This window comes from Salmo salar, chromosome ssa25 (genome assembly GCF_905237065.1).
Source record: "Salmo salar chromosome ssa25, Ssal_v3.1, whole genome shotgun sequence".
In the NCBI taxonomy this organism is placed as follows: Eukaryota; Metazoa; Chordata; class Actinopteri; order Salmoniformes; family Salmonidae; genus Salmo; species Salmo salar.
The window spans coordinates 25,733,894-25,761,113 of record NC_059466.1 but is presented as its reverse complement, the minus strand read 5'-3'; the positions used below and the strand labels follow the sequence as shown (position 1 = coordinate 25,761,113).

General features: G+C 43.5%; 1 protein-coding gene across 2 annotated transcripts in view; it reads right to left on the bottom strand.

Moving 5' to 3' along the window:
- Window positions 1-468: 468 nt before the first annotated feature.
- LOC106586446 (receptor tyrosine-protein kinase erbB-4) overlaps window positions 469-27,220 on the bottom strand; it is a 478,367-nt gene continuing 451,615 nt past the window's right edge. For both annotated transcript variants that reach the window (XM_014173739.2, XM_014173740.2), the window contains exons 21-29: window positions 18,450-18,605; window positions 17,265-17,340; window positions 16,974-17,120; window positions 16,191-16,288; window positions 15,828-15,998; window positions 9,667-9,913; window positions 9,369-9,503; window positions 8,484-8,572; window positions 469-8,221 (exon numbers count right to left, since the gene is read on the bottom strand). In XM_014173739.2, coding sequence (XP_014029214.2) covers window positions 7,544-8,221; window positions 8,484-8,572; window positions 9,369-9,503; window positions 9,667-9,913; window positions 15,828-15,998; window positions 16,191-16,288; window positions 16,974-17,120; window positions 17,265-17,340; window positions 18,450-18,605 — 1,797 coding nt within the window. In that variant the 3' untranslated portion in view covers window positions 469-7,543. The remainder of the gene's footprint in view (window positions 8,222-8,483; window positions 8,573-9,368; window positions 9,504-9,666; window positions 9,914-15,827; window positions 15,999-16,190; window positions 16,289-16,973; window positions 17,121-17,264; window positions 17,341-18,449; window positions 18,606-27,220) is intronic.

Sequence of the window (27,220 nt, the reverse complement as noted above, 5' to 3'; positions counted from 1 at the left end):
ATTTAGAGAGATATTCTGTTTGGCTGCTGTCTAATTTACTCTCTACCCCTCGGCTCCCCCTTGGCTCCCCTGCCATGTATGCACGTCTGAAGGGTCTGTATAGGCATAAGCAGTGTTGTGGTGGTGCTTCCACCATATTGCTTCCAACTTACAAATATGCAAAGATCGAAGAGTTGGGGCCAAAGGTGACCATTGGGAGCAATATGTGGGACCAGTTCTGACTCCCAGGAGGCTAAAAGAGGATGAAGATGATGCTCGGTCATGATTACTGTAAGAGGCACTCCCAACGAGATGGGCTCATATGCAAAGCGAAGAGCTGACATTTGAATGCCAGACGGATGGTTTCCTGTCGAGTTTTAGCAGAAGTTAAGTCACACACAGACATGCACGCACATGCACAGAACCACCCACGTGCATACCAGAAGACACACCAAAGTCACCAACAAATGAAAAGTATAGAACACGTCATTTAAATATTGTATTGATCTTTATTCATATTAAATTAAAAATATATTTTTGACAGATTCATGTAACAAAACTGCGGGAAAAGTATTTAAATGCTATAGCCTTGGGAATGGTAAAACGTTCAGTTGGAAGCAGCGCTGAAGTGGATTCAGACAATAACATCCTGTAAAGCAAACATCAGTAGCTCTGCTGCTACAGCTCTGTCTGATGCCTGACCCAAGACTAGGACCAGGACCAGGACTAGGGCCAGGAACAGGTCTAGGACCAGCTCCAGGACAAGGTCTAGGACTAGGACCAGGACTAGGGCCAGGAACAGGACCAGGACTAGGGCCAGGAACAGGTCTAGGACCAGGACCAGCCATTCTAGACTACAGTCAGATAAGTCCCAATCAACCAATCAATGAAATCATGAAGAACCAATTCAATAAACCAAACCAATATCCATAGACCAACAGACTAATATGTCAATTTAAATCTACAATATAATCCTGGCAAAAAGCTATTTGGTTTACCCAATTCCACCATCAGAGAGCAGGGGTCAGGGGTCAACTGGAGATACGAGGGATACCAGTCAATCTAGCATCATGTGGCTGCCCAAGAAGAGCAAAGGCTATTTGTGTTAGTTAAATTGTGTCTGTGTATGTATGCATTATCCAAGGCCCATAGTGCTTCCTCAGACCATGGATAGGAATGAAATACATATTGATTATGAATACCGGTTAAATTGATAGGAAATGATGGTGTGAGAGAGAGCGAGAGAGAGATGCAGGATAGAGAAGTATTCATCAGTATTGCAACAGAGCCTCAATCTCTCCAATGGCTGGGTGGTTTCTGTACAAAATCAAAAAATGGCTATAGGGGCAGGAGAGGATGGAGAGGCGACTGAAATATACACCCAAAAGAAGGAAAAAGCACCTCTACCCTGTGAGTAAGAGGTTTTTAACCACAAAGTCCACCAAGTCTAAATACAGTTACGAGGGAAACAGCGGGGACTAGAAAAACTGCAAGCTTTTTAAAATCAGAATTCACTGGTTAAATTACATATATATATATACAGAAATAAAAACCAAGAAGAAAACTGATCACACACACAATAATATTCAACAAAAAGCAGTAATATGACAGAATTAAAAGAGAAACCAAAAACATCCTGGCAGCCCAAAAAGTATTGTTTCCCTCTATTTATAAATGCACCTGGCCAATACTTCCACTATCTATAAAAATACTATTCACATTTTCTCGGTTGAAGAGCGGTATTAAAATGATCAGGAACAACCATTCAGTATAATGCCTGTGTGTCATAAAAAGAAATTCCCTCCCATATATTTGTTACCAGCAAATCAACATGTATTGTAAACTGTGCTTCCTCTACAACTGCTGTCTTTTCCTGTTGTTTTAAAGGAAGGAATACACAATAGTACCACTGTAAAATGAGCTGTGTTACAAAAGTACAGTGTTTTTGTGTGTTATAGTATATGATCAATTGTATGAATATTGTGTTAGTTAACTGGTATGTATCAATAGGTGAAGTTCTGAGATGCACTGAGTGCAGCCTCTCATACAGTATTTAGTTGTACATGTAGGGATTTAAATCCTATCTATGTGCAAAGGAATACTTCAGCCCATGGGGAAACAGGCAAGGCTTATTGGAACAAACTGTACATATTAATACCATAATAATTACAAAAATGTACTTTAGAAATTAATTTCGTACTATAAGAAATTACAGGAATACCGTCCATCATGTACTTTAGGTATTCACTCCAAGTTGTGGATCCAGGAGTGGATCCAGTTGGGAGTAACATTGAGATACAACAGTGTGAAAGAGGCCTTCACCGAAATGTCTGTGCCCTTTCTCATAGCAACAGAGTCAAAGAAACAACAATCTATTGCCATTATGAACCCCCCCAATGAGATACACTAAGAAACATTACCATTAACACAATTTACAATACTCTTAAAGATGTCATGGTTACATCTGTTTTGATTACTATACCCCAAAACCGTAAATACAGTAGTAGCTGAATCAAATAAATGTGACAGTTTCAACATTGCTGATTAAAATGTGTGTGCACAATCAGTGTTGAGATGAAACAGAGGGAAAATTTGTGCTCCTTTTGTACCTAAAGGATTTTGCTAAAACAACTCGAAGACAATTCATTAAAGTGTTATGATTCTACGTCTCTCACTTCTGAAACTCCTCGCCGGTCGCTTCTTCAAAATCATTTTGGTCGTGTTCAAGTTGCTCCTCATTGACTGCTTTACGGCGGTCTGTTTTTAAATACACACCACACCAACTTCAACAGTGTTTGCTACATACATTTCTTTAGTCATCTTTTTGAGATAAAGTAAAACTCCAGTGTCCTCCTCTGCTTCCAGCACTGCATCCAAACGCTGCTTCTCAGACAACCTATTGTAACACTGACGTATTGATCTCCTAACATTTGTGGAATGCTAATATCTCTGCCTTTTACCCTGCTTAGGATGGGAAACTATTGCCCTGTCCGCCAGTATTTATAGCCGCCATGTTGGTTGGAGATGTTGGGTGATATGATTTCCCCACAGAACAGAACAGCAGAACAGAGCATCTTTAGAGGACAAGGAGAGCTAGCAGCACACTGCTAGCTAAAAGACCGTTGTGATGGGTTTCAAATAAGGGTTTACCTTAAGGGATTGTTTCTCCATTACCTTCGGTGTTTAATGCACCGGTGTTGTATTCTCCTGTAGACTGGCTTTAATTGACCAGTAAGATCCATCATGAGTCCTCTTAACATCACTCTCATAGGCTGTCATTGCACCAACACCAATATCCCCATGTTCATCGTCTGGGATAAAACGTGCCCAGATAAACTCCCCAGATAAAGCAGAGATTCCACTCTACTGTTATACACTTATTTTACACAAGGACAATATATACAGATATAGTAAATCTTAGCTCTCAAACTAATCATCTTAAATCAGAGGAAAAATTCAATTTGAACCTCCAAAATGAGAATGAACAAACAAACAAACAGTACCTTGGTATCTGACACAGCCATCAGTGTTTATGTCCATGTAATACATTAATGTCCTGACAGAGAGCTAGGTCTACAGGACCGGTTGAGTCAGTAGACACTAGTGATCACACACACGGTGTTAACCTCAGGTAGAGTTGCCGAGGAGAAGCCTTAGCCATCTAAACAGGCCTAATATCCTCACATGGTTCTTCCACTGTAGCGTAGTTCACAAGGACTATAAGATCTGTAGTGATTCTACCACTGTAGGTTTATAGACAGGGACTAGACTCTGTAGTGATTCTACCACTGTAGGTTTATAGACAGGGACTAGACTCTGTAGTGATTCTACCACTGTAGGTTTATAGACAGGGACTAGTCTCTGTAGTGATTCTACCACTGTAGGTTTATAGACAGGGACTAGACTCTGTAGTGATTCTACCACTGTAGGTTTATAGACAGGGACTAGTCTCTGTAGTGATTCTACCACTGTAGGTTTATAGACAGGGAATAGACTCTGTAGTTCGTTGTGATCAGCTATCTAATCAGACCTTATATCCTCCTGTGGTTATTCCAATGGAGCTTTGTCCGCTAGGACTATAAACTCTTTAGCGATGCTACCAGAGTAGCGATGCTACCAAAGTAGCTTTGTCTACAAGGACCACTTTCATGATTCTACCATTGTAGCTTTGCCTGCTAGCTAGCCTATCACTAAGCTCTGAAGTTCTTCAGATGGATCTTAATTGGCAAGCCATTATTTTTCATAAAGGAGGAGAACTGGAGATAAACACATCATCCAGGAAACATCTGTGTTTGGCTAAACTAAACAAAAAACAACACAATGCCTCTCCAAAAACTCCCTGACATGTCATTCTATTTTCACTGGAGTGGAGCGTCTTCTAGTTCTCCTGTCAGTGCTTCTAGACCATTACTACTAGCCTTGTTCTCTTCTTCCACCACTACCATCGTTTACTTCTGCTAGTCTTCATTAAAGTGCTGCATCTCTGGATCGGACAAACTGAAGCCACAATGAGAAAAATAACAGTGAAATGGGGGTAGGCTGCCTGCCTTTTGTATAGCTGCGATGCAATAGATAAAACATATTTCAAATAAACGGATTGAGAACCGGATGTTCTTCTGGCTGGGGAAACAATGAAGAGAGAGGTTTGGCTGTGCCAAAATGGTTAATAAGTCCTATCAAATTAACAAAACTCAAAAAGGCCCAAATCTAAATATTTATTTTGTGTTGACAGAATTCCCCCTCTACTAGCAGCGAAAACAAAAATCATCTGGCAGTATTCTGTGGGACATATGGACCTGGCCTTCCATAGATATATTGTCTGTCTACCTGTACTGTCATTATTGTCAAACATGAATAGAAAAGTGTTCAATGTCCTTGATCTGCTGTAGCTCCTGCATTTTCTTAATTCAAATGTCATTGCGGAGGAAGGAAATCTCTCCAAATGTTTTGGCACAGTTTCAGTTTCCATCTTGATTGCAAATTGTTGGAGAGGGATGCTCCTGTACTGTATGTAGGAGGGGGGATAGACATTTGGGGGTGGAGCAAAAGTCTTAGTTTTAGGGGCCAGTTTGATGTTGTTTTAGTTGCAATACTATTCTTCATGGCATGATATAATATAATTAGAGTATTTCAACTGCTCAAATCTGATGCCATCCATCCCAAATTTCCCCCCAACATGAATATATTATTCCACAGAACATATCCACCAATGATGAGTCTGCTTGGCGTGTACTAGGTTTATTTCCTGTGTATTTCCATGCTTTGTTCACTCCTCACTGGCCACGGCCGACCCAAGACCAGATCAGGTTCTCAGGCTTCTCCTCTCCAGTTTGACCAGAACTCTCAATGACTCTCCTCCATGGTTGTGTCCACCACATCAGGGCTTAGTTATCCTCCTTTATGCCCAGGACCAGACCCAGCACCAGACCCAGGACCAGACCACGTTTTCAGGCCTCTCTTATTCCAGACAGACTGGTGTCTGCCGCCCGCCACCTATCCAGGCCCCAGAATTCTCCAGTCCTCCACACACGTGGGTCGCGTTCACACCGTAACAAAACATTTTGCAATGTCCAGGAAGTCCCTCGCTGTTTCAGGCATTGTCTTCCATTTGGTGCCTAATGAACATGACCCTGCCATCTATTTATCTTTCTCCTCCAACTGTCTCACTATCCAGTCCAGTTCAGAATTCAGTCCCCATCACCTCATCAGTCCTGTCTCCTGAGGTCTTTGTAACCAGCTCTGATAGGGGAACGAACAGACAGACTCTGCCAGGGTTTATCAGTTAAAAAATATTGCAACACACAGCAGTTTCCGATCTATATTCTATGACAGCATCGATCCAGATCCGGATTTGTCTGCCTCAGAAGTCATGTGGGTTAGAAGTTATAACAGCATGGCTGGGTGGTTGAGATCCCCTCCTTACTGATAAGCCTATTCCCTCTTAAATCCTGGGCTGTGGCACTTTCAGCCTGATGTATTTCAGTGTGTTCAACGTAGGCCATTCCAGCTTTACATACAGTATAACACTGCCATTTACTTGCTGTGACTTTGTCTTCTCATGCCGCTGCACTGCCTTGGCAGGTGCTATCTCCACTGCTTTAGAACCCAAGGTCAACGGAGCTCCCGGTCCAAAACGGAATGCACACGACGCTAACGCTATCTCTCTCTGTGTGTGTGTGTGTGTGTGTGTGTGTGTGTGTGTGTGTGTGTGTGTGTGTGTGTGTGTGTGTGTGTGTGACTATATCACACATGTACAGGGTTATTGATGTGTAAAGGTTGAGAGCACATCTTCCTTCTTTGCGAGATACAAATGAACATGTTATAGAGGATATGAGCTGTGCTGTGCAATCCATGTTTGAATTGCATTACGTATCCAGAGGGGTTTAAACCATGTCAACCAGCCAGCCAGCCAGTCAGTCCAGTCAGCGAACATTAATTCACCTTCCACATTATGAGACAGATGAATGGCGTGGCTGGGGCTTGGCAGACAGTGATGGAACAGCAGTGAATACACAGATGTATACATTTCCTCTTATATGAACCTGCTGTCCTGCACACCAACAGTTCTCATGACATTACTGTACGTGTTGTTGGTGGATTGCTACAAATGAACCCAGTTGGAAAATGTGGTGCTCCAAGTGTAGTGTTGTGTATCAACTGGGAATTACTGTATGGTTCTTACTAATAAAATAGTGTAGGTAAGATAATGAGCAAACAATTTACTGTAAGTGCTTCGAGTTCCTTGTTCTTGGCTACAATAGTCTTGTAGAGGGTTTTTCTGGGGGAGGCTGTTATTGTCTGTCAGTAGTCATTACATGTCGCTGTTCCTTTAGCGTTCTGCTGTTGATGTTGTTGTTGTTGTTGTTGTTGTTGTTGTTGTTGTTGTTGATGTTGTTGGTGAAGCTGGAGTCTAAGGGAGTATAAAGTCGGAGTCAGGAAGAGGACAAAGTCACATGAGAGAGAGGTCCACCGTTTCCCAGGAGTGGGTGGCGCCTGTGTGATCAACACTGAAGAGGCGGAGCTGAGGGAGAGTAGTGGGTGTGGTAGAGGAGGAGTTAAGGTTGGCTAAGAGGGGCTGAGTGGAAGGGGAGGCTGGCAATGTGCACATTAGTCCTGGGTTCAGCAGTATGTATATTACTGTAATATTACTGTAATGTTACTGTAATCCAGTATAAAGGAGATAGATACAGACAGAGAGGTGCTCATCAGTCCTGGGTTCATGGGTGGTAGGAGGCTCTCAGCATTTTGTATATTACAATAATATTACTGTGATATTTCTGTGTAATGTTACTGTAATCAGACAGACAGACATAGACGTGTCAGTCCAGTGCTGGTGAAGGGAACCAAGGTTGATACATTGATACGTAAATACTGCGTGAGAGGGACTGCCCACTCCTCCTCCTTCCTGTCTTCACTTCTCTCTCCTCCTCCCTCTCACACTCAGTCCTCTCTCCTCCTCCCATCCTCCCCCGATCTTGCCCTTCTTCCTCTGTCCATCCCCCTCACTCCTCCTCCTCCCCTTGTCTTCCTCCTCTTCTCACCCAGTCCTCCTCACTACTCCACGTTACACCACAGTGTTCCTCTGTCTGTAGGGCGGGGGCGGTAGCACGGTCCCGGGTTTCAGGGCGAACTCTGTCAGGTACTCCTGGTTCTCGGCCACGGCCGGCCGGATACGTCCGTTCTGCCTGTAGAAGAAGCGCGTGCTGCAGTCCTGCAGGTACTCGGGGTTGTGCAGGGTGGCCTTGGGAGGGAGGCTATGCTGCCAGTACTCTGGATTGTCAAACGTCTTGTTCTTGTCTTGTCTGGTCTTCTTGTCCACCATGATGGTGCCTGTGAGACCGGGGTGGAGGGTGTACCCAGGGTGGGAATGGTGACCTGGGTGCAGGATGTGCCCTGGGTGGGGGCCGGCTGCGCCGAGCCCGGGAGGTGCAGCGTATCCTGGTTGTGCGGAGACAGCGTGGGCGTTGGCTGCCTGGACGCTGTGGGAGGGGTTCCCTGCCTGGGTGGTGCCTGATTGGCCAGCAGTGACACCAGTGGCGCCTGGTTGGCTGGTAAGGGTGGCGAGGATAGGGTTGTGTCCCCCAGGGACTCCGTTCTTTTTCAGGGTATAATCGGTGTAGTCTCCCTCTCCTGGCCCTGGTCCTCCGGGGTTGTGGAAGGTGTTGAGGTAGAGGGGCTCGTTGACGTATTCGTCATCCACTCTGGGGCCAGAGCTGGCCTGCTGGGGACCTATGGGGGCCACCTGTTAAGTCAAAGTTTAGTTAAAGTGCATTCAAATAGCTAGATAGTAATAACATGGACTATCTTAAAACACTTCTATGTGTTTGGGTAGTACATATCATAAAACAACGACTTAGACTCCTAAGGAATAACATGAGGTCACTACACTCAACACATCAAAGTAGAAAAAAGGGGGGCAATGTCAACAACAGTAGAAAACTGTATATAAATTTAGGAGCAAATAGTCCGTAAGTGATAGTCCAAATAGTCATAAAAAAGTCCACCTGGTAGGGGTTACAGCTGTCCAGGGTCAGAGTGTCTCCGTTCCTCCGGCGCGTCACAAACGGGTTCTCCTCCACGGGGTTGAGATAGTCTGTTAGAGAGGGGGAAAGAACGAGAGACAGAGGGGAAGGAGAGAGAGAGAGAGAAAGAAAGAAAGAAATAGAGAAAGAGAGAAAGAGAGAAAGAAAGAAAGAAATAGAGAAAGAGAGAAAGAAAGAAAGAAAGAAAGAAAGAAAGAAAGAAAGAGAGAAAGAAAGAAAGAAAGAAAGAAAGAAAGAAAGAAAGAAAGAAAAAGAAAAAAAAGAGAAAAAAGAAAGAGAAAAAGAAAGTAAGAGAGAGAGAGGTTAGAGGCTTTCAGGATGAACAGAAGGTTTGGTATATTTTGAACTCACTGATCTCTTCACTAGTGTGCCCTCAGCCTCTGACATGCCTCTATGTGTGCGAATGTGTGTGTGTACGATAGTGTGTGTGTGTGCATGTACATGTGTGCGTGTGTGAGTGTGTACGTGTGTGTGATGTGTTGTGCTCTAGGCGTTCGTCTTTACAGCTCTCTGGATCAAAGGGTGAGGAAGAGGAGGAGATGATGAAACCTGGTTCTGACATCACTAGCTACACTACAGAACAGTACACCCCCCTGGTAACAGATGAGGCTCACTTTAAAGGATCAGAAGAGGAGTCTTTCACCTATTTTTGCATTTCTGAACTTTTATCTTCTTTCTAACTGGAACAGTTAATGCAAAGTACAAAAATACAACAAAAACCAAAGTGTGTTGCTATGGATAAAAGCTTTTTCAACGCAGACAAGACTTCATAAACAGTTAAGAAGTGCTTCCTGTTGTACATGACATTACCTGTGGAAAACACTGAATAGTGAAGACATGTTGTACCTGAGGAGGCCTTCTCCCTCATGGCGGTCAGGTATCCATCCTGGTCTGTGTCTCCTCTAGCTCCTCTCTCCCCCAGCATGATGGTGGGGTCTGCACTGTAGCGCTGTCCACTGCTGTCCTCCCCTGGACCTGAGGCTAAATATTAATAATACAATTCATTTCTATAGCACTTTTCATTACAGAGGAATCTCAAGGCAATGATCTGCGTAGGCAAAATAACACAAACAAACAAGACAAAATATAGACAAAATATATGAAGAATCAAGGAAGTTAAAATAACTGCTAAAAGAGGTGTCACCTGGGGCTCCACCTTGTCCTGGAGGTCCCGCGGGCCGGGGTGAGGCCTGCTTCCTCAGGGTGCCGTTACAGCGCTGGTCCTCGAAGCGTTTGTCCTCTTGGCCACTGCCGCCTTGCCCCCCTGCAGACTGGTCCCCTGGGGGCCTGCACCCTGGGACTACAGACAGGGACAGCACCCGTGGGATGGTCCCCATGGTACCCAACATGTCTTCCATGCCGAAACTAGGGTCTTGGTACAAAAACTGGTTCTGTAGAGAGAGACACAAGGAGAGAGAGAGGAGACAGAAGAGAGAGGTTTTCATATACAGTATACACTGCTGTGGTATAGGTAACGCCTGGTACACAAACTGGTTCTGTAGAGAGCGACACAGGGGGACAAATAGGTTTAATACATACTCCTGTGTGTTGGTACTTGGTTTAAGGGAGTGTTCAAGAGTATTGGTTCAAGCGAGAAGAGAGTCCCCTCCGTGAACTTTCTCGTCCCTCCTTTTCTCTCCTCCCCCATTCTCTCTCCTACCCTCTCTTCCTGCAATCTCCCCCTGTCCTCACCCCTCCTGTGGGTGAGTGGTCTCTACCCTCCTTCATCACCCTCCTTCCCCACCTGATCTCTCAGTCTCAGCGGTGGTCTGCATGTGTGTAGTCAGCACTCACTGAGGAAAACAGACTCTCTCTCACGCTGTGTACCCTCCACCCTATAGCTACTTTCTCACAAACACTTCTCCTCTCTGAACTCCTCTTTTCCCCCTTACAGAAAAATCATATATTGGAATATATTTCAATAAAGTATAAATATATTTCAATATATTGGGAAAATGTATTTATGAAATATATAAATAAATAAAATATATGTAGATATATTTGTAAAATATATGTCTAAAATATATACCCACAACTCACAAGTCACAACCTTCTCTACCCCAAAGATAATGTTGAGTCTCTACTAATCTTTGGTACATTAGCATTAGGTTCCCAAAGTGCTGTTTTGCATGCAAAAGTTGGATCATATTTGAGTTGTAGTTGAAAATACATTCTGCAGCTATTGAGGTATAGCCTACCTGCCACTTATGAAGCACAGTCAAAATAAATTAGGTGATTAGTTTATATCTGTAAATATATTTTCAAATATATTTTACTGAGCTGTCAATAACAATTTGAAATGTTCCCAAGCCACAGCCCCAGCCAGGCCTCCAACGGACAGAGCAGCCCTTACCATTCTGAGTTTTCACAAGAAGGAAAAGAGCAGCTGTCACCACCAAAAAGCTTTCTTGTGGATAACGGCATTTTATTTGATTATACATTCATAACATTGATTTAAAATATGTTGGGTGACAGAGGAAGATAATTTATTAAACTGCAAGCAAGAGATTTAATCAAGATTTCTAACATAGCTAGCTCCTTTTTTAGCTTGCCACCAATGTGCAGTGTGACTGACCAAGGTAAACATTTTTTGAAAATGAAAGTTGAGTAGAGTTCAGTAGAGTTAATGTCATGTATGTATTAGATATACAATACTTGAATTGCCAAAGCTATTGTTAAATGTTCTTGGCTAGCCAAGCAATGTGTTGCTTGCTAACTTAGCAAGCTTTAGTGACCCGGGTGTCTCTGATAGAATTGGCTAGCTCGAATTGGGAGCCTCAGCTGCCTATGGACAGACCCCTGCCAATGTAAGTAGTATTTTGTATCAGTAAGCTAGCTAGTCCTCAATGAAGTTAAAATGTGTTCATGAACAATAAACCATTTATTTATTCTTCATCTTGTGTGGAATTGTTTCACTGACTTTCTCTCTCTGCATTATCTATCTACAGGTGAGTCTGCAATGGACACTGGAGGTAAAGGAATCTGCATTGTAAGTATCAATTTGATGTTCATGAACATAAACCCCTAATTCTTCGACACTGCAGGTGAAGGAAGCTGCATTGCAATTTGTAATTGTATAACTTTGATATTCCAAGGCATTATTTCAAAATACATATGTTAAGTGCACATACATTGTAGGTCATTTGTACATTATATTTTGTGTTTCAGATGTGACCATCCAGTGACTCCCATGCCACAATTCAACAATGGACCAAGTTATTTGAGCAAAAAATGCAGATTATTGAAAGCACTCTTTTAGTTGTCAGTTATAAGTCATTCATTCAAACTTTTCAAAGCATACCACAGCATGCTATTATGATTTTGTGCTGAACTTTGTCATTTTATGCATTGAATTTTAATAAGGTCAAAAGCAACCTTTTCCATTCATTCAAATACATGTCAACATATATCAACATTTTATTAAATATATTTCAGACCCCTTGACTTTTCCCACATTTTGTTACATTTCCCTTATTCTAAAATGGATGACATTTTTTTTCTTCGTCTTCATCAGTCTACACACAATACCCCATAACTGAAATATGACATTTAAATAAGTATTCAGACCCTTTACTCAGTACTTTGTTGAAGCACCTTTGACAGCAATTACAGCCTCAAGTCTTCTTGAGTATAAGGTTACAAGCTTGGCACACCTGTATTTGGGGAGTTTCTCCCATTCTTCTCTGCAGATCCTCAAGCTCTGTCAGGTTGGATGGGGAGTGTCGCTGCACAGCTATTTTCAGGTCTCTCCAGAGATGTTCGATGGGGTTCAAGTCTGAGCTCTGGCTGGGCCACTCAAGGACATTCAGAGACTCGTCCCGAAACCACTCCTGCGTTGTCTTGGCTGTGTGCTTAGGGTTGTTGTCCTGTTGGAAGGTGAACCTTCGCCCCAGTCTGAGGTCATGAGCACTCAGGAGCATGTTTTCGTCAAGGATCTCTCTGTACTTTGCTCCGTTCATCTTTCCCTCAACCCTGGCTAGTCTCCGAGTCCCTGCAGCTGAAAAACATCCCCACAGTATGATGCTGCCACCACCATGCTTCACCGTAGGGATGGTGCCTGGTTTCCTCCAGATGTGACGCTTTGTATTCAGGCCAAAGAGTTCAACCTTGGTTTCATTAGACCAGATACTCTTGTTTCTCATGGTCTGAGTCCTGTAGGTGCCTTTTGGCAAAGTCCAAGCGGGCTGTCATGTGCTTTTTACTGAGGAGTGACTTCCGTCTGGCCACTTTACCATAAAAGCCTGATTGGTGGAGTGCATGCAGAGATGGTTGTCCTTCCTTGTCCTATGGTTCTCCCATCTCCACATAGGAACTCTGGAGCTCTGTCAGACTGGCCATGATGTTCTTGGTCACCTCCCTGACCAAAGCCCTTCTCCCCCAATTGATCAGTTTGGCTGGGCGGCCAGCTCTTGGAAGAGTCTTGGTGGTTCCAAACTTCTTACATTTAAGAATGATGGAGGCCACTGTGTTCTTGGGGACCTTCAATGCTGCAGACATTTTTTTAGTGCCCTTCCCCAGATCTGTGCCTCGACACAATCATGTCTCGGCGCTCTACGGAGAATTCCTTCGACCCCATGGCTGGGTTTTTGCTCTGACTTTTACTGTCAACTGTGGGACCTTAAATAGACAGGCGTGTGCCTTTCCAAATCATATCCAATCAATTGAATCTACCACAGGTGGACTCCAGTGAAGTTGTAGAAACATCTCAAGGATGATCAATGGAAACAGGATGCACCTGAGCTCAATTTGCGAGTCTCATAGCAAAGGTTTGAATACGTATTTATTTTTTATAAATTTGCAAAAATGTTTTCGCTTTGTCATTATAGGGTATTGTGTGTAGATTGATGAGGAACATTTTTTTTTAATCAATTTTAGAATAAGGCTGTAACGTAACAAAATGTGGAAAAAGGGAAGGGGTCTGAATACTTTCCCAATGCACTGTATATGAATATCTGTAATTTACATATAAGTTAATACATGTACATATTATTTTTCCGTAAGTCTCCTCCTCCTCTCTTCCTTCTCCCATCACCTCCTCTAATCTTCCTTTCTTCCTCCTCTCTTCCTCCTCTCACGAGAACAGACTCCAGACCTCATGCTGTGTACCCTTCACCCTATAACTACTCCTTCTCTGACAACTCCTCACATCACCTCACCTCCTCCTTCCTCATCTTTTCCTCCTCATCCTCCATATCAACACACAAATACTATAGGTCTTGGTTTTAAGTAGCCCTAGAGCATACAGTGGCAAGAAAAAGTACGTGAACCCTTTGGAAATACCTGGATTTCTGCATAAATTGGTCATAAAATTGTATCTGATCTTCATCTAGGTCACAACAATAGACAAACACAGTCTACTTAAACTAACAACACAAACAATTATACATTTTCATGTCTTTATTGAACACACTGTGTAAACATTGCAGTGCAGGGTGGAAATAGTATGTGAACCCTGGGATTTAATAACTGGTTGACCCTCCCTTGGCAGCAATAACCTCAACCAAATGTTTTCTGTAGTTGCGGATCAGACCTGCACAACGGTCAGGAGGAATTTTGGACCATTCCTCTTTACAAAATTGTTACAGTTCAGCAATATTCTTGGGATGTCTGGTGTGAACTGCTCTCTTGATGTCATGCCACAGCATCTGAATCGGGTTGAGGTCAGGACTGACTGGGCCATTCCAGAAGGCGTATTTTCTTCTGTTGTTGATTTACTTCTGTGTTTTGGGTCGTTGTCCTGTTGCATCACCCAACTTCTGTTGAGCTACAATTGGCGGACATATAGCCTAACATTCTCATGCAAAATGTCTTGATAAACTTGGGAATACATTTTTCCATCAATGATAGCAAGCAGCAAAGCAGCCCCAAACCATGATGCTCCCTCCACCATACTTTACAGTTGGGATGAAGTTTTGATGTTGTGTTGCGTGTTCCTTCCAAACAACTCAACTGTAGTTTAATTTGTTTTGCCAGCAGTGTACCAGGTGCACTTTTGCAAACTTCAGACATGCAGCATTTTTTGGACAGCAGTGGCTTCTTCCACGGTGTCCTCCCATGAACACCATTCTTGTTTAGTGTTTTACGTATCGTAGACTCATCAACAGAGATTGTTAGCATGTTCCAGAGATTTCTGTAAGTCTTTAGCTGACACTCGAGGATTCTTCTTAACCTCATTGAGCATTCTGTGGCTGTGCTCTTTCAGTTATCTTTGCAGGACTGCCACTCCTATGGAGAGTAGCAACAATGCTGAACTTTCTCCTTTTATAGACAATTGGTCTTACTGATGAACATCAAGGCTTTTAGAGATACTTTTGTAACCCTTCCTAGCTTCATACAAGTCTACCATTTTTTTTATCTTAGGTCTTCTGAGATCTCTTTTGTTCGAGGCATGGTTCACATCAGGCAATGCTTCTTGTGAATAGCCAACTCAAATTTTGTGAGTTTTTTATAGGGCAAGGCAGCTCTAACCAACATCTCCAATCTCCTCTCATCGATTGGACTCCAGGTTAGCTGACTCCTGACTCCAAATCGTTTTTGGAGAAGTCATTAGCCTAGGAGTTCACATACTTTTTTCAACATACACTGTAAATGTTTAAATGATGTATTCAATATAGACAAGACAAATACAGTAATTTGTGTGTTAATAGTTTAAGCACACTATTTTTGTCTATTGTGGAGACTTAGATGAAGATCAGATCAAATTTGAGGACCAATTTCCAGAAATCCAGGTAATTCCAAAGGGTTCACATACTTTTTCTTGCCATATCTGCCTATGTATATACCGTATGTTGTGATAATTTACACTGCAGTTACAACCTGAGAAGTGAATTTCACATGGGAAATCAACCAGTCAAACACAATATACTGAAACAGACATACATTAGAAGAAATTCTTTTAAGATATAATTTAATGGAGTTTATCATGAAGGGGATCCGGGCTAAATTATGGAGTTCTGTGAAAAGTTCAAATAATTTCAAACTGTGTATCTCAGTGTGCCCTTTGTCTACGGTTGAATAAGAGTGCTATTTAAATATCAGCGAGCACTTTGTAGCCAGGCTTCTAGGGAAAGAAGAGGTTAGGGAAAAAACAAGCATGTTGAATAGAGTAGAATAGGATAGAATGGAATACAACAGAATAAGATAGAATATAGTAAAATGTAATATAATGAAAAATAATAGAATGCCCTCTGAGAAGGAGAGAGAAGAGAGAGAGAGAAGAAGAGGGGGAGAAGAGAGAAGAAGAGGGGAGAAGAGAAGAAGAGGGGAGAAGAGAGAAGAAGAGGGGCGAGGAGAGTAGAGTCTTACCCTGTTGGAGTCAACACGTGTCCTGGGTGTGTACGCCAGCGGTGGGATATTAAAGGCGTGAGGAACCAGGTACTCCTCAGCATCCATCAGATCCTCCAGCTCTTCCTCATCCAGCAGGCTCTGGAAGAACTTACTGTCGTTGGGGCTGGGCAGCTTCATACGGTCATCACCCTGGAGGGGGGAGGGAGAGAGAGAGAGACCAATTACTCCTCATACACTTAGAATGTAATTTATTTTGGATTGCAAAACATATATCAACAAGATGTGCCTTTCAATCCCAGAGGACGACACATACTATCCTGGTCGTTCACTCTACTCCTCAGGATAAGGAGGGGTGTTCGAGGGGAAGGTAAGGTAACTCACCTGGATGACCAGGTAACGCTGGGGGTCCCGGGCCATCCTACAGAACTCTGCAGCTAGCTCCTTGAACTTGGGCCTGCTATCTGCATCTATCATCCAACCTGGAAGAGACACAGGGAGAGCTTTAGATGTAGAGCCATGGATAAGGTATACTGAAGGAGGATATCCCAGTGTGCTGGTTAAACTGGGCTTCCGTATATAGGTTACAGATCTTGTCATACTTTTGTGTTAGATTTTAATTATATGGTTGATTAAAAAAAAGTTACATTTTCTGATTATCAAATGTCCTTTTCTCAAGACCTATCACCTGCACAGCCATGTTAGTGTGTTAGTCTGCCAAGTTCCACAGACACGCAACCAATACCGCACCAAAGCAATTACTTGTGTGTTCTCTGTGCTACTCTACCAGATTGAAAGAGTAAAGGAGAGGGAAAGAGAGAGAGACATGGTGACCTCCCCTAATCCTGCCCTGGCAGTCTGGTTTAATGAGCAGGGGCATTGGGTACAGGATCATGGAGGAAGGTGACAGAGGCTGTTGGTCAGTCAGTGACACCCTGGGCCCAATGTGTGAAAGAGGGGCCACAGCCAGAGGAGAGAGAGGGGCCAGAGAAGCGGCACAGCACAGCCAGGAAACACCAGGGTAGTGCTCTCTGCATGGACATGGGGGCGTAGTGCCGTCTGTGACCCTACCCTATACTACTGGGGTCATAGCAGCGCGGCCGTGTGTGTGTGAGAGAGAGAGAGAGAGAGAGAGAGAGAGAGAGAGAGTTATACAGCGTAGCTTACATTTGACCATGACCATGTATACATCTATGGTGCAGATGGGAGGTTGGGGAAGACGCTCTCCTTTCTCCAGCAGGTCTGGGATGTCCCGGGTCGGGATGCCATCATAGGGCTTCCCCCCGAATGTCATCAATTCCCAAATTGTCACCCCTGAGAAGAGGTGTAAAGTTAAAGGTTTGCCAAATATGATAGATACTAAATCGTAAGAGTTCACCACAGCATTCACATTACCGTATAAAAAAGACAGCATTAAGACACATTGATTGATTGATTGATGTGAGTGTCCAGTCTTACCGTAGCTCCAGACGTCACTCTGGTGTGTAAACTTCCTGTAGTGGATACACTCCAAGGCCATCCACTTGATTGGCATCTGTAGTTATGGAGACACATACAGTGGGGTCTGAAATTATTGACACCCTTGATAAAGATGAGCAATAATGACTATATAAAATAAATAATTCAAATATATTGTGTGCTCACAAAAATTGGGAAATTATTTTATTTTATACTAATACAATTGCTCAGAGAAATAAATGTTGTTTAACAAGTAATATTTGTAATTTCTCAAAAAGGTAGGAGTAAAAATTATTGACACCCCTAAACATTTTTATTTAAAGTACTCAAAAGTGTAGTATCTGGTCGCATATTCCTGGCACGCAATGACTACATCAAGCTTGTGACTCTACAAACTTGTTGGATGCATTTTCAGTTCGTTTTGATTGTGTTTCAGATTATTTTGTGCCCAATATAAATGAATGGTAAATATCCACTATAACTGCCTTGTTGACGTAATATTTACAAGATATTAGCAAATGGCACACAAACAGTTTTAGTGAAGGTTAAGTTGATGCCAAATGGATCACGTAAACAAATATTTGGTGACTTTTAGTCCCTTTTCAGACTAATTTTGATCGGGACACTGCTGTATAACAGTTTGCTCTTCCTCTAAATGGATCATTGGCATTGGTAAAACAGGAAGTGTCACGAGAAAAATACATAATTAAGAAATATGTATGGTCAGAATTGGACATCATGGGCTGATTACAGATGAAGGATCTTAATTTGAGGTAGTTTGCAACAGCAGGAATATTCTTAGCAATACAATTAAGATCCTACACCTGTAAGTTCTGAACTAAAAACCATGCTCATTAGTCTCCATGAAATGTTTAGTCCAGAACTAGGCTTGACCTCCAGAAAACCAGACATGCTAGCCTCCCCTGTTATTGGTAATGGTGAGAGGTTAGCATGCTTTCGGGGTGTGATCTTTGACCCTCTCTAACGTTCTCAAAAAGCACACTTGTGGCCACCACCCCCATCAAAGTTACTCATCCCTGCACTACGGTATAGAGAATACACGCATCTAGAAGAATACAGGGACAGAGAACAGACAGAGGGGAGAGAGGCTCACATTTTAGGAGCAGCAAAACAGTAGGCAGATATAGATGATCTTTTTCTCTAAATATTTCCGGCCATGCTTACCTTGCCCCCGTCAGCGTTGTACTCCTTCTCGTTGACGTCCAGCAACCGAGCCAGACCAAAGTCAGTGATCTTGATGTGGTTGGGGGACTTGACCAGCACGTTACGGGCAGCCAAGTCCCTGTGCACCAGTCTCCGCTCTTCCAGATACATCATACCCTGCAAAAATCCCACAAACAAACACTGTTACTGAACAGTGAAGAAACATCGTCATCAATATAGCCATTGTCATCATCATTATCAGCAGCAGCAACATTCATCCTCATCTTCATCATTATCACCATCATCTTCATGGCTGGTATCATCATCATGAACTACAACATCACATATCTTTTTGTAGTGATGGGCATTCCGGCTCTTTTCAGTGAGCCGGCTCTTTTGGCTCCCAAACGGCTCTTTAAAAAAAATATGTTTTGTATTTTTTCAAGTCAAACAGTTTGCGATAGTTTGACTATGATTGGTGTTAAAACAATTCTAATTAAATTATTACATGAAATCATACTCTACCTTAACCACAATGTATTTAAAAATGCATTGGTTTGTTATGAAAAAGAATGCTATTAAACATTTGCATTTAAAGTATAACTTTTTAATGTATATAAATAAATGTAAAAAAGAAGGATGCTATTACACATGTGCATTTAAAGTATAACTTTTTTAATGTATATAAACAAAGTGCATATAAATGTAACAATTCAAAACAAATACAATCTAATAATAGAATATTGCACCATATCAAAGAAAAATAAATAACAATGTGCAAAACTGCAGCATCCCACTTAAAACATTAAACTGGTCCCTCTTTTCTCTCTCTTCTTCATTGCCATGTTATAACCAGCAGCACACAGCAATGCTGACCATATGTTTCTTTTATGAGAGATTTGCATTCTGAAATACAAGCTGCCTCACTTTCGAGGAGCTGATGTGGTTTCTTCTCTCAGTAATTATTTGTCCCGTTTTCGAGAAGACCCTCTCAGAGGGAACGGATGTGGCCACTATGCAGAGTCTCCCTGTCATGACTTTGGTAAGCCGTGGGTAGACAGAGGCCTTGTTCTTCCACCAGCTCAGAGGATCTGCAGATCTTTGGAGGAGGGGCTCCTCCAAATAGGATCGGACCTCCATTATGGCATCTGCTGAGGGATTCCTTCGTGCTGCATCCCCAGTTGCTCTCTCGTCAAACAGCATCCAAACAGCAGATGTTTGTTGCACTACTGCTGGTGCTTCTGCTCCATCTGATCCCTCTTCTTCCTGTTGCCCTGGTGCTTGAGCCAGCTGACTGCTGGGGCTGTTCTTCCCTGCTGCTGTGGTTATTCTTTGAAGAGCCTCATCAATCGCTCTGGCATCACTGAAGGCTAACTTCTTAAACCTGGGGTCAAGCGCAGAGGTTGCTGATAGCACGTGATTATATTCCATTCTGTGGAACTTTCTGTCCATTGATTAACATAGGGTGTCCATCAACTCTGTCACATATCCTGAGGTTACATTTGCTTCTCTCTGGCGGCTGGCTGTGATTCGCTGCAGACCCTTACACAGAAGTATCATTTTTAAGGCTGTCACATAGCTGAAAAGAGAGAACAGTAACGTATTAGTTCAGGTTCATGTTTTGTCTACTGATACTACATTCTCATCTACTGCTCATACAGTTGAAGTCGGAAGTTTACAAACACTTAGGTTGGAGTCATTATAGCTCGTTTTTCAACCACTCATTTTTCGGTCAGGACATCTACTTTGTGCATGACACAAGTAATTCTTCCAACAATTGTTAACAGACAAATTATTTCACTTATAATTCACTGTATCACAATTCCAGTGGGTCAGAAGTTTACATACAATAAGTTGACTGTGCCTTTAAACAGCTTGGAAAATTCCGGAAAATTATGTTATGGCTTTAGAAGCTTCTGATAGGCTAATTGACATATTTTGAACCTGTGGATGTATTTCAAGGCCTACCTTCAAACTCAGTGCCTCTTTGCTTGACATCATGGGAAAATCCAAAAAAATCAGCCAAGACCTTAGAAAAAACATTGTAGACCTCCACAAGTCTGGTTCATCCTTGGGACCAATTTCCAAATTCCTGAAGGTACCACGTTCATCTGTACAAACAATAGTACGCAAGTATAAACACCATGGGACCACGCAGCCATAATACCGATCAGGAAGGAGATGCGTTCTGTCTCCTAGAGATGAACTTACTTTGGTGCAAAAAGTGCAAATCAATCCCAGAACAACAGCAAAGGACCTTGTGAAGATGCTGGAGGAAACAGGTACAAAAGTATCTATATCCACAGTAAAACAAGTCCTGTATCGACATAACCTGAAAGGCCGCTCAGCAAGGAAGAAGCCACTGCTCCAAAACCACCATAAAAAAGCCAGACTACGGTTTGCAACTGCACATGGGGACAACGATGGTACTTTCTGGAGAAATGTCCTCTGGTCTGATGAAACAAAAATAAAATTTTTGGCAATAATGACCATCGTTATGTTTGGAGGAAAAAGGGGGAGGCTTGCAAGCTGAAGAACACCATCCCAACCGTGAAGCACGGGGGTGTGCAGCATCATGTTGTGGGGGTGCTTTGCTGCAGGAGGAACTGGTGCACTTCACAAAATAGATCGCATCATGAGGGAGGAAAATGATGTAGATATATTGGAGCAACAGCTCTAAACATCAGACAGGGAGTTAAAGCTTGGTCGCAAATGGGTCTTCCAAATGGACAATGACCCCAAGCATACTTCCAAGTTGTGGCAAAATGGCTTAAGGACAACAAAGTCAAGGTATTGAGGTTGCCATCACAAAGCCCTGACCTCAGTCCCATAGAAAATGTGTGGGCAGAACTGAAAAAGCATGTGCAAGCAAGGTGGCCTATACACCTGACTCAGTTACACAAGCACTGTCAGGAGGAATGGGCCAAAATTCACCCAACTTATTGTGGGAAGCTTGTGGAAGGCTACCCGAAACGTTTGACCCAAGTTAAACAATTTAAAGGCAATGCTACCAAATACTAATTGAGTGTATGTAAACTTCTGACCCACTGGGAATGTGATGAAAGAAATAAAATCTGAAATAAATAATTATCTCTACTATTATTCTGACATTTCACGTTCTTAAAATAAAGTGGTGATCCTAACTGACCTAAGACAGGGAATTTCTACTAGGATTAAATGTCAGAAATTGTGAAAAACTGAGTTTAAATGTATTTGGCTAAGGTGTATGTAAACTTTCGACTTCAACTGTATATAATACTGGATTAAATAATGATGTAGTTACAACTGCTTACTGTACCTCTCCCCACAGTGACCTGCTCAAAGGGTTCCAGGACTCTGCACACCTCCTCCACCACCTCCCATTCCTCTTGGGTCAGAGCATCAACAGGTGCATTGACAATGACCAGGGTAGAGATGATGGCATCCTTTGACTCAAGAAACCACTTCAACATATAAAATGTTGAATTCCACCTTGCAGTGCAGTCTTGTTTAGGCCTCAGCTCAGGCATCCCCATCTGGTGTTGTGTAGACTTTAGTTTTTCAGCACCTACTGTGCTCCTGTGGAAGTTCTCTGAGGTGTGCCTGTCGCTGAACTCAAAGCAGTCCAGAAGACAGCTAGACATCGAAAAATCTTCAATGAAGTGACATGTAACCGACATGTAAGAAGTGGTTACCCTTGATGTCCAGCAGTCAGTGGTCAGGCAAACTGCAGTAGCTTTTTGGACTCTTTCCCCCACTGAAGCCTGTGTGCTCTCGTACAGTAGTGGAATAAGTGATTTTGAAAGGGTTTTCCTGCTTGGAATTGTGTACATTGGATTTAGACTATTACTATCATTTCTAAAACCTCTGTCCTCCATGATCGAAAATGGCTGGAAATCGGTGGAAATCATTTTAGCCAATGCAATATCAGTTTGACCTTGTTTTGCTACAGACATAGACTTTGGTATAAACTGGTCCATAGAAGACTGCGTTGCTGTGGGTTGCGGAGTAGGCCTACTTGACTGAGTGGATACATCTTCACGTGTGGAGGTGCTGGCTCCACCACTATCACTAGCAGACCCGCTAGATTCTCGAAGCTCTGCTACAGCTAGCTTCACAGTTGGGTGCACAGTTGGCATATGCCTGTGTAGGTTGTGTGTAGAACCGGCTTTATATGAGATTTTGTTTTGGAAAATTCTACACTGTGCTCTAACATTGTCTACATGATTGAAATGCATCCAAATGCTACTGTGCTTCCGACTCATTTTCCAGCTGTTGTTTTCACAGCTGTCCTTCCTCTCTCTACTCGGCTGCTAAGTGTGTGACTGTGAGTGAGTTGGCTCGGCCCTCCCTCACACATCTTTGGTTCATTGGTTGACACTGTGTGTTTGATTGACAGGAACAACAGGTGAGGCTGTTAGTCAGAACGAATATGTGTACGCTTGAGCATTTAGGCCTATATTATTTGATACATTTTTTTGTTCTTTGAATTAGTTAATTCTATTCATTTAAATATTTTGATTATTCATATCTTAATTTTTTTATATTTTTATAAATAGATTTGGCTCTTCTGATATGCGAGCCGGCTCCCAACGTTCACCTACAAGAGCTGGCTCCCAACGTTCACCTACAAGAGCCGGCTCCCAACATTCACCTACAAGAGCCGGCTCCCAACGTTCACCTACAAGAGCTGGCTCCCAACGTTCACCTACAAGAGCCGGCTCCCAACGTTCACCAACAAGAGCCGGCTCCCAACGTTCACCTACAAGAGCCGGCTCCCAACGTTCACCTACAAGAGCTGGCTTCCAACGTTCACCTACAAGAGCTGGCTCTCAGAGCCGACTCGTTCGCGAGCGACCCATCACTAATCTTTTGGGCACAAAACTATATCACCAATATCATCAGCTATGCAAAACTTTAATCAACTATCATAATTGATTTGACTCTTCAGAAGGAGAATCCATTTCATAACAGTGTATTGGGGCTCGGCAAAGTGTCATACTTTTTTACTAAACAATTAAAAAAGAACAACTTGAGTCACCACCCTTTAATGAATAGATAGTTTGCAGCGATAAGGCCCGACTGAGAGTCTTTCTTTCCTTGATAACGTTTCCTGGTGCAGAAGCATCAATCTGTGTGATAAAACTCCTGAAATTGATTTTGTGGAGGAGTGAACAATACAGGTAATTGATTAACGTGTGTATGGAGGGAGTGTGTTGCAGAGACCTTATACATGGCAACACTGCTGCTGTTGTACAATAGCGCTTCTTCTATTTCCTTACGACACTTGAGGTCAGGAGTCCCCGCACCAAGCAACACCTTTTAATAAAGCTGGATGTGAGCTGCAGTGTTTAACCTAAAAAAGTATTGTAGACTGAAGTTCAAAGTAGAGAAGAACAAAAAAGCTACTCAAGAACTTGAGCAGCCCACACAAAGTGAGTGTCTTGCATCTGATGGCAGAGCAAAATGCACACACCATGCACCCGCATATCAATGAAAGGGTATTCAATGCCAAAGTAACAGCAGTGTCTGAACAAATATCGCCTGCGCTATAGAACTATAGTCCCCATTGTATATCGCTACAAGATTGCCCCAGCCTCTGAAGAATAAGAAAAGCAAATTCACCTATTTAAGTTGGTCTCAGAGTAAGAGAAAGCACGTTGGGTCCAAGCAGTGAGCAAACAGAGAACAGGTCTTATTTGAAACCATAACAAATTGGATTTAGGTTGGAATGGGTAGAATGGGGGCTGAGGAGGGGGGGAGGAGGAGGAGGAGAAGGAGAAGGAGCGTGGAGGTGGTATAAGAGGTGAGATTCCAGTGGTAAGGCTGTCATCACACCTGGTCATTTGGGCGGGAGAAAGAAGAAAACACACCCTGCTTTCTCTTTCTTTCTCCCGCTCTCCCACTCTCACTTTCTCTCTCGCTCTCCCTCTGTTTCTTTCTCTCACCATCCCTCTCTCTCTCTAAGCAGGGGAGCGGGGGAGAGGGTTATTGAAGGGGAGGTGCAGACAGGTCTTCCATACCTAACAGGCACAACAGTGAAAGGGGAATGAGAGCTGTGGGAAAATAGAGAGAAGGAGAGAGAGAGAAAGAGAAAGAAAGTAAGAGAGAGAACGAGAGAGAAAGAGAGAGAAAACAAGAGAGAGAGAGAGAGAGAGAGAGAGAGAGAGAGAGAGAGAGAGAGAGAGGACAAGGAAGAGCAGTGTGGAAAGAAAGACAGTGGGCCAATGCTAGTGTTGATGTTCTCAGTTACATAGGCCAAATTGAAATGAAGTAATAGGCCACGTATAGGGGGATGTGTCTGCTAGGATACAATGTTCGGGTTCAAACAGGCGTGATCACAAACGTGCACACGCACACATGCACGTACATAGGTATGCACGCAAGCAAGTACGTATGCACGCACACACACGATAATCCCTGCTATATCCTAACCTTCTTTGAACCCAGTCATCCCAGCCATCTGAAGGAAAAGCGTGCTGTCAGAGTGTGTCCTTCCTCTGTTCCTCTGTGCTGTCGATCCACTACAGACCCTTCTCTGTCTCTCCCTTTCCCTCTCTCTCTCTCTCTCTCTCTCTCTCTCTCTCTCTCTCCTCTCCCTCTCTCTCCCATTCTCTCTCGATCTCTCTCTTTAACACTGGTTGGCTTCAGTGTGATGAATAGCTCAGCAGTAATTGTCCATTAAAAGTGAATTACCTGTGGATTTGGAAGGCTAAACACAGAGGTGGGAATGAAGAGGGAATGGATCTGTTCTGACACAGACAGACAACCATCTGAAATATGGACACTGCTTCACTCCCTGTGTGTTCTTTGGAGGAGGAAGAGAGGAAGACAGGATGGGAGGAAGAGAGGAAGAGGTTGTGATTGTGGTAAGAGGGGGGAGTAGGTGTGTGGCTGTGATTGACAAACTGTGTGTGTGTGTGTGTGTGTGTGTGTGTGTGTGTGTGTGTGTGTGTGTGTGTGTGTGTGTGTGTGTGTGTGTGTGTGTGTGTGTGTGTGTGTTCAGTGGCAGTCAGCCGGTGTGCGTTGTGTGTGAGTCGTGCTGATGGGTCCTGGCAGAATCTTATTTGTACATAAATCGCTCTCTCTCTCAGTAATCTCCTCAATTTTCAAGACAATTAAGCAGTGGAAGGAAAATGGATGGCTTGCCAACGCTTGAATGTTAATTACCTAGCACAATGATAGGGTGTGTGTGTGTGTGTTTGTGTGTGTTTGCATGTGTGTGGGGATGGAGATGGGGAGTGAAGTGTTTAGGATTGGAAGTGAGAGACCGAGCTGAGTGGCGGAGGACGTGCAGACACTTAGCTTGTTTTCCCCCACCTGGTCGGTTTATCTGATTGCTGCTCAATGAGGTGGACACGGTAGGTGGAAACAAAGACCAGGAACTGGAACACAACACTGTGTGTATGCGTGTGTGTCTCGGTGTGTGTGTCTCTGTGTGTGTGTGTGTGTGTGTGTGGGTGTGTGGTTAATGCTGGGTTGTGATAAACACATACATATACTAGGTGAGGAGAGGTGAGAAGAAAAGAGAAGAGATAAGGAGAGGTGAAGTGAGGAGAAGAGAGGTGAGAAAAGGAGAGAAGAAGAGAGAAGAGGTGAGGAGAGGTGAGGAGAGTTGAGAAGGGGATAGAAGAGGGGAGGAGAGAAAGGAGAGAAGAGGAGACGAAAGGCGAGAAGAGGAGAGGTGAGGAAAGGAGAGATGAGGTGAGAAGAGGAGAGAACAGGAGAGGAGAGGTGAGGTGAGGAGAAGAGAGGTGAGAAGAGAAGAGGAGAGGAGAGAAGAGGAGAGGTGAGGAGAGGAGAGAAAAGGAGTGAAGAGGAGAGGTGAGAAGAAGACAGGTGAGAAGCAGAGAGGAGAGGAGTGAAGAGGGGAGGAGAGAATTGAAGGGAAGAGGAGAGGTGAGGAAAGGAGAAGAGAGGAGAGGTGAGGTGAGGAGAAGAGAGGTGAAGAGAAGAGAAGAGGAGAGAAGAGGAAAGGAGAAGAGAAGTGAGAAGAGGAGAGAAGAGGTGAGGAGAGGAGAGGAGAGGAGAGGAGGGAGAGGAGACGAGAAGAGAAGAGGAGAGAAAAGGAGAGAAAAGGAGAGAAGAGGAGAGGTGAGAAGAAGAGAGGTGAGGAGAGGATAGGTGAGAAGAGGAGTGAAGAGGGAAAGAGAGAATTAAAGGGAAGAGGAGAGCTGAGGTGAGGGAGGGGAGGGGAGGAGAGGTGAGGGGAGGGGAGGAGAGGCTTGAAAGGGGGAGGTGAAGAGATGAGAGGTAAGGAGAGAAGGGGATAGAAGAGAAGAGGTGAGGAGAGAAGAGAAGAGGAGAGGAGAGGAGAGGTGAGGAGAGAAGAGGAGTGAAGAGGGGAGAAGAGAATTGGAGAGGAGAGGAGAGCAGAAGGGAGGAGAGGAGTAAAGGGGGAGGGGAGGAGAGAATTGAAGAGAAAAGAAGAGGAGAGGTGAGGTGAGGAGAAGAGGGGTGAGAAGAAGAGAGAGGAGGAGAGGAGAAAAGAGGTGAGGAGAGGTGAGGTGAGGAGAAGAGAGGTGAGAAGAGGAGAGAAAAGGAGAGAAGAGGAGAGGTGAGAAGAAGAGAGAGGAGGAGAGGAGAAAAGAGGTGAGGAGAGGTGAGGTGAGGAGAGGAGAGTTGAGAAGAGGAGTGAAGAGGGAAAGAGAGAATTGAAGAGATGAGGAGAGGTGAGGAGAGGGGAGGAGAGGCTTGAAGGGGGGAGGTGAAGAGATGAGAGGTAAGGAGAGAAGGGGATAGAAGAGGAGAGGTGAGGAGAGGAGAAGTGAGGAGAGAAGAGGAAAGCTGAGGTGAGGAGAGAGGAGAGGAGA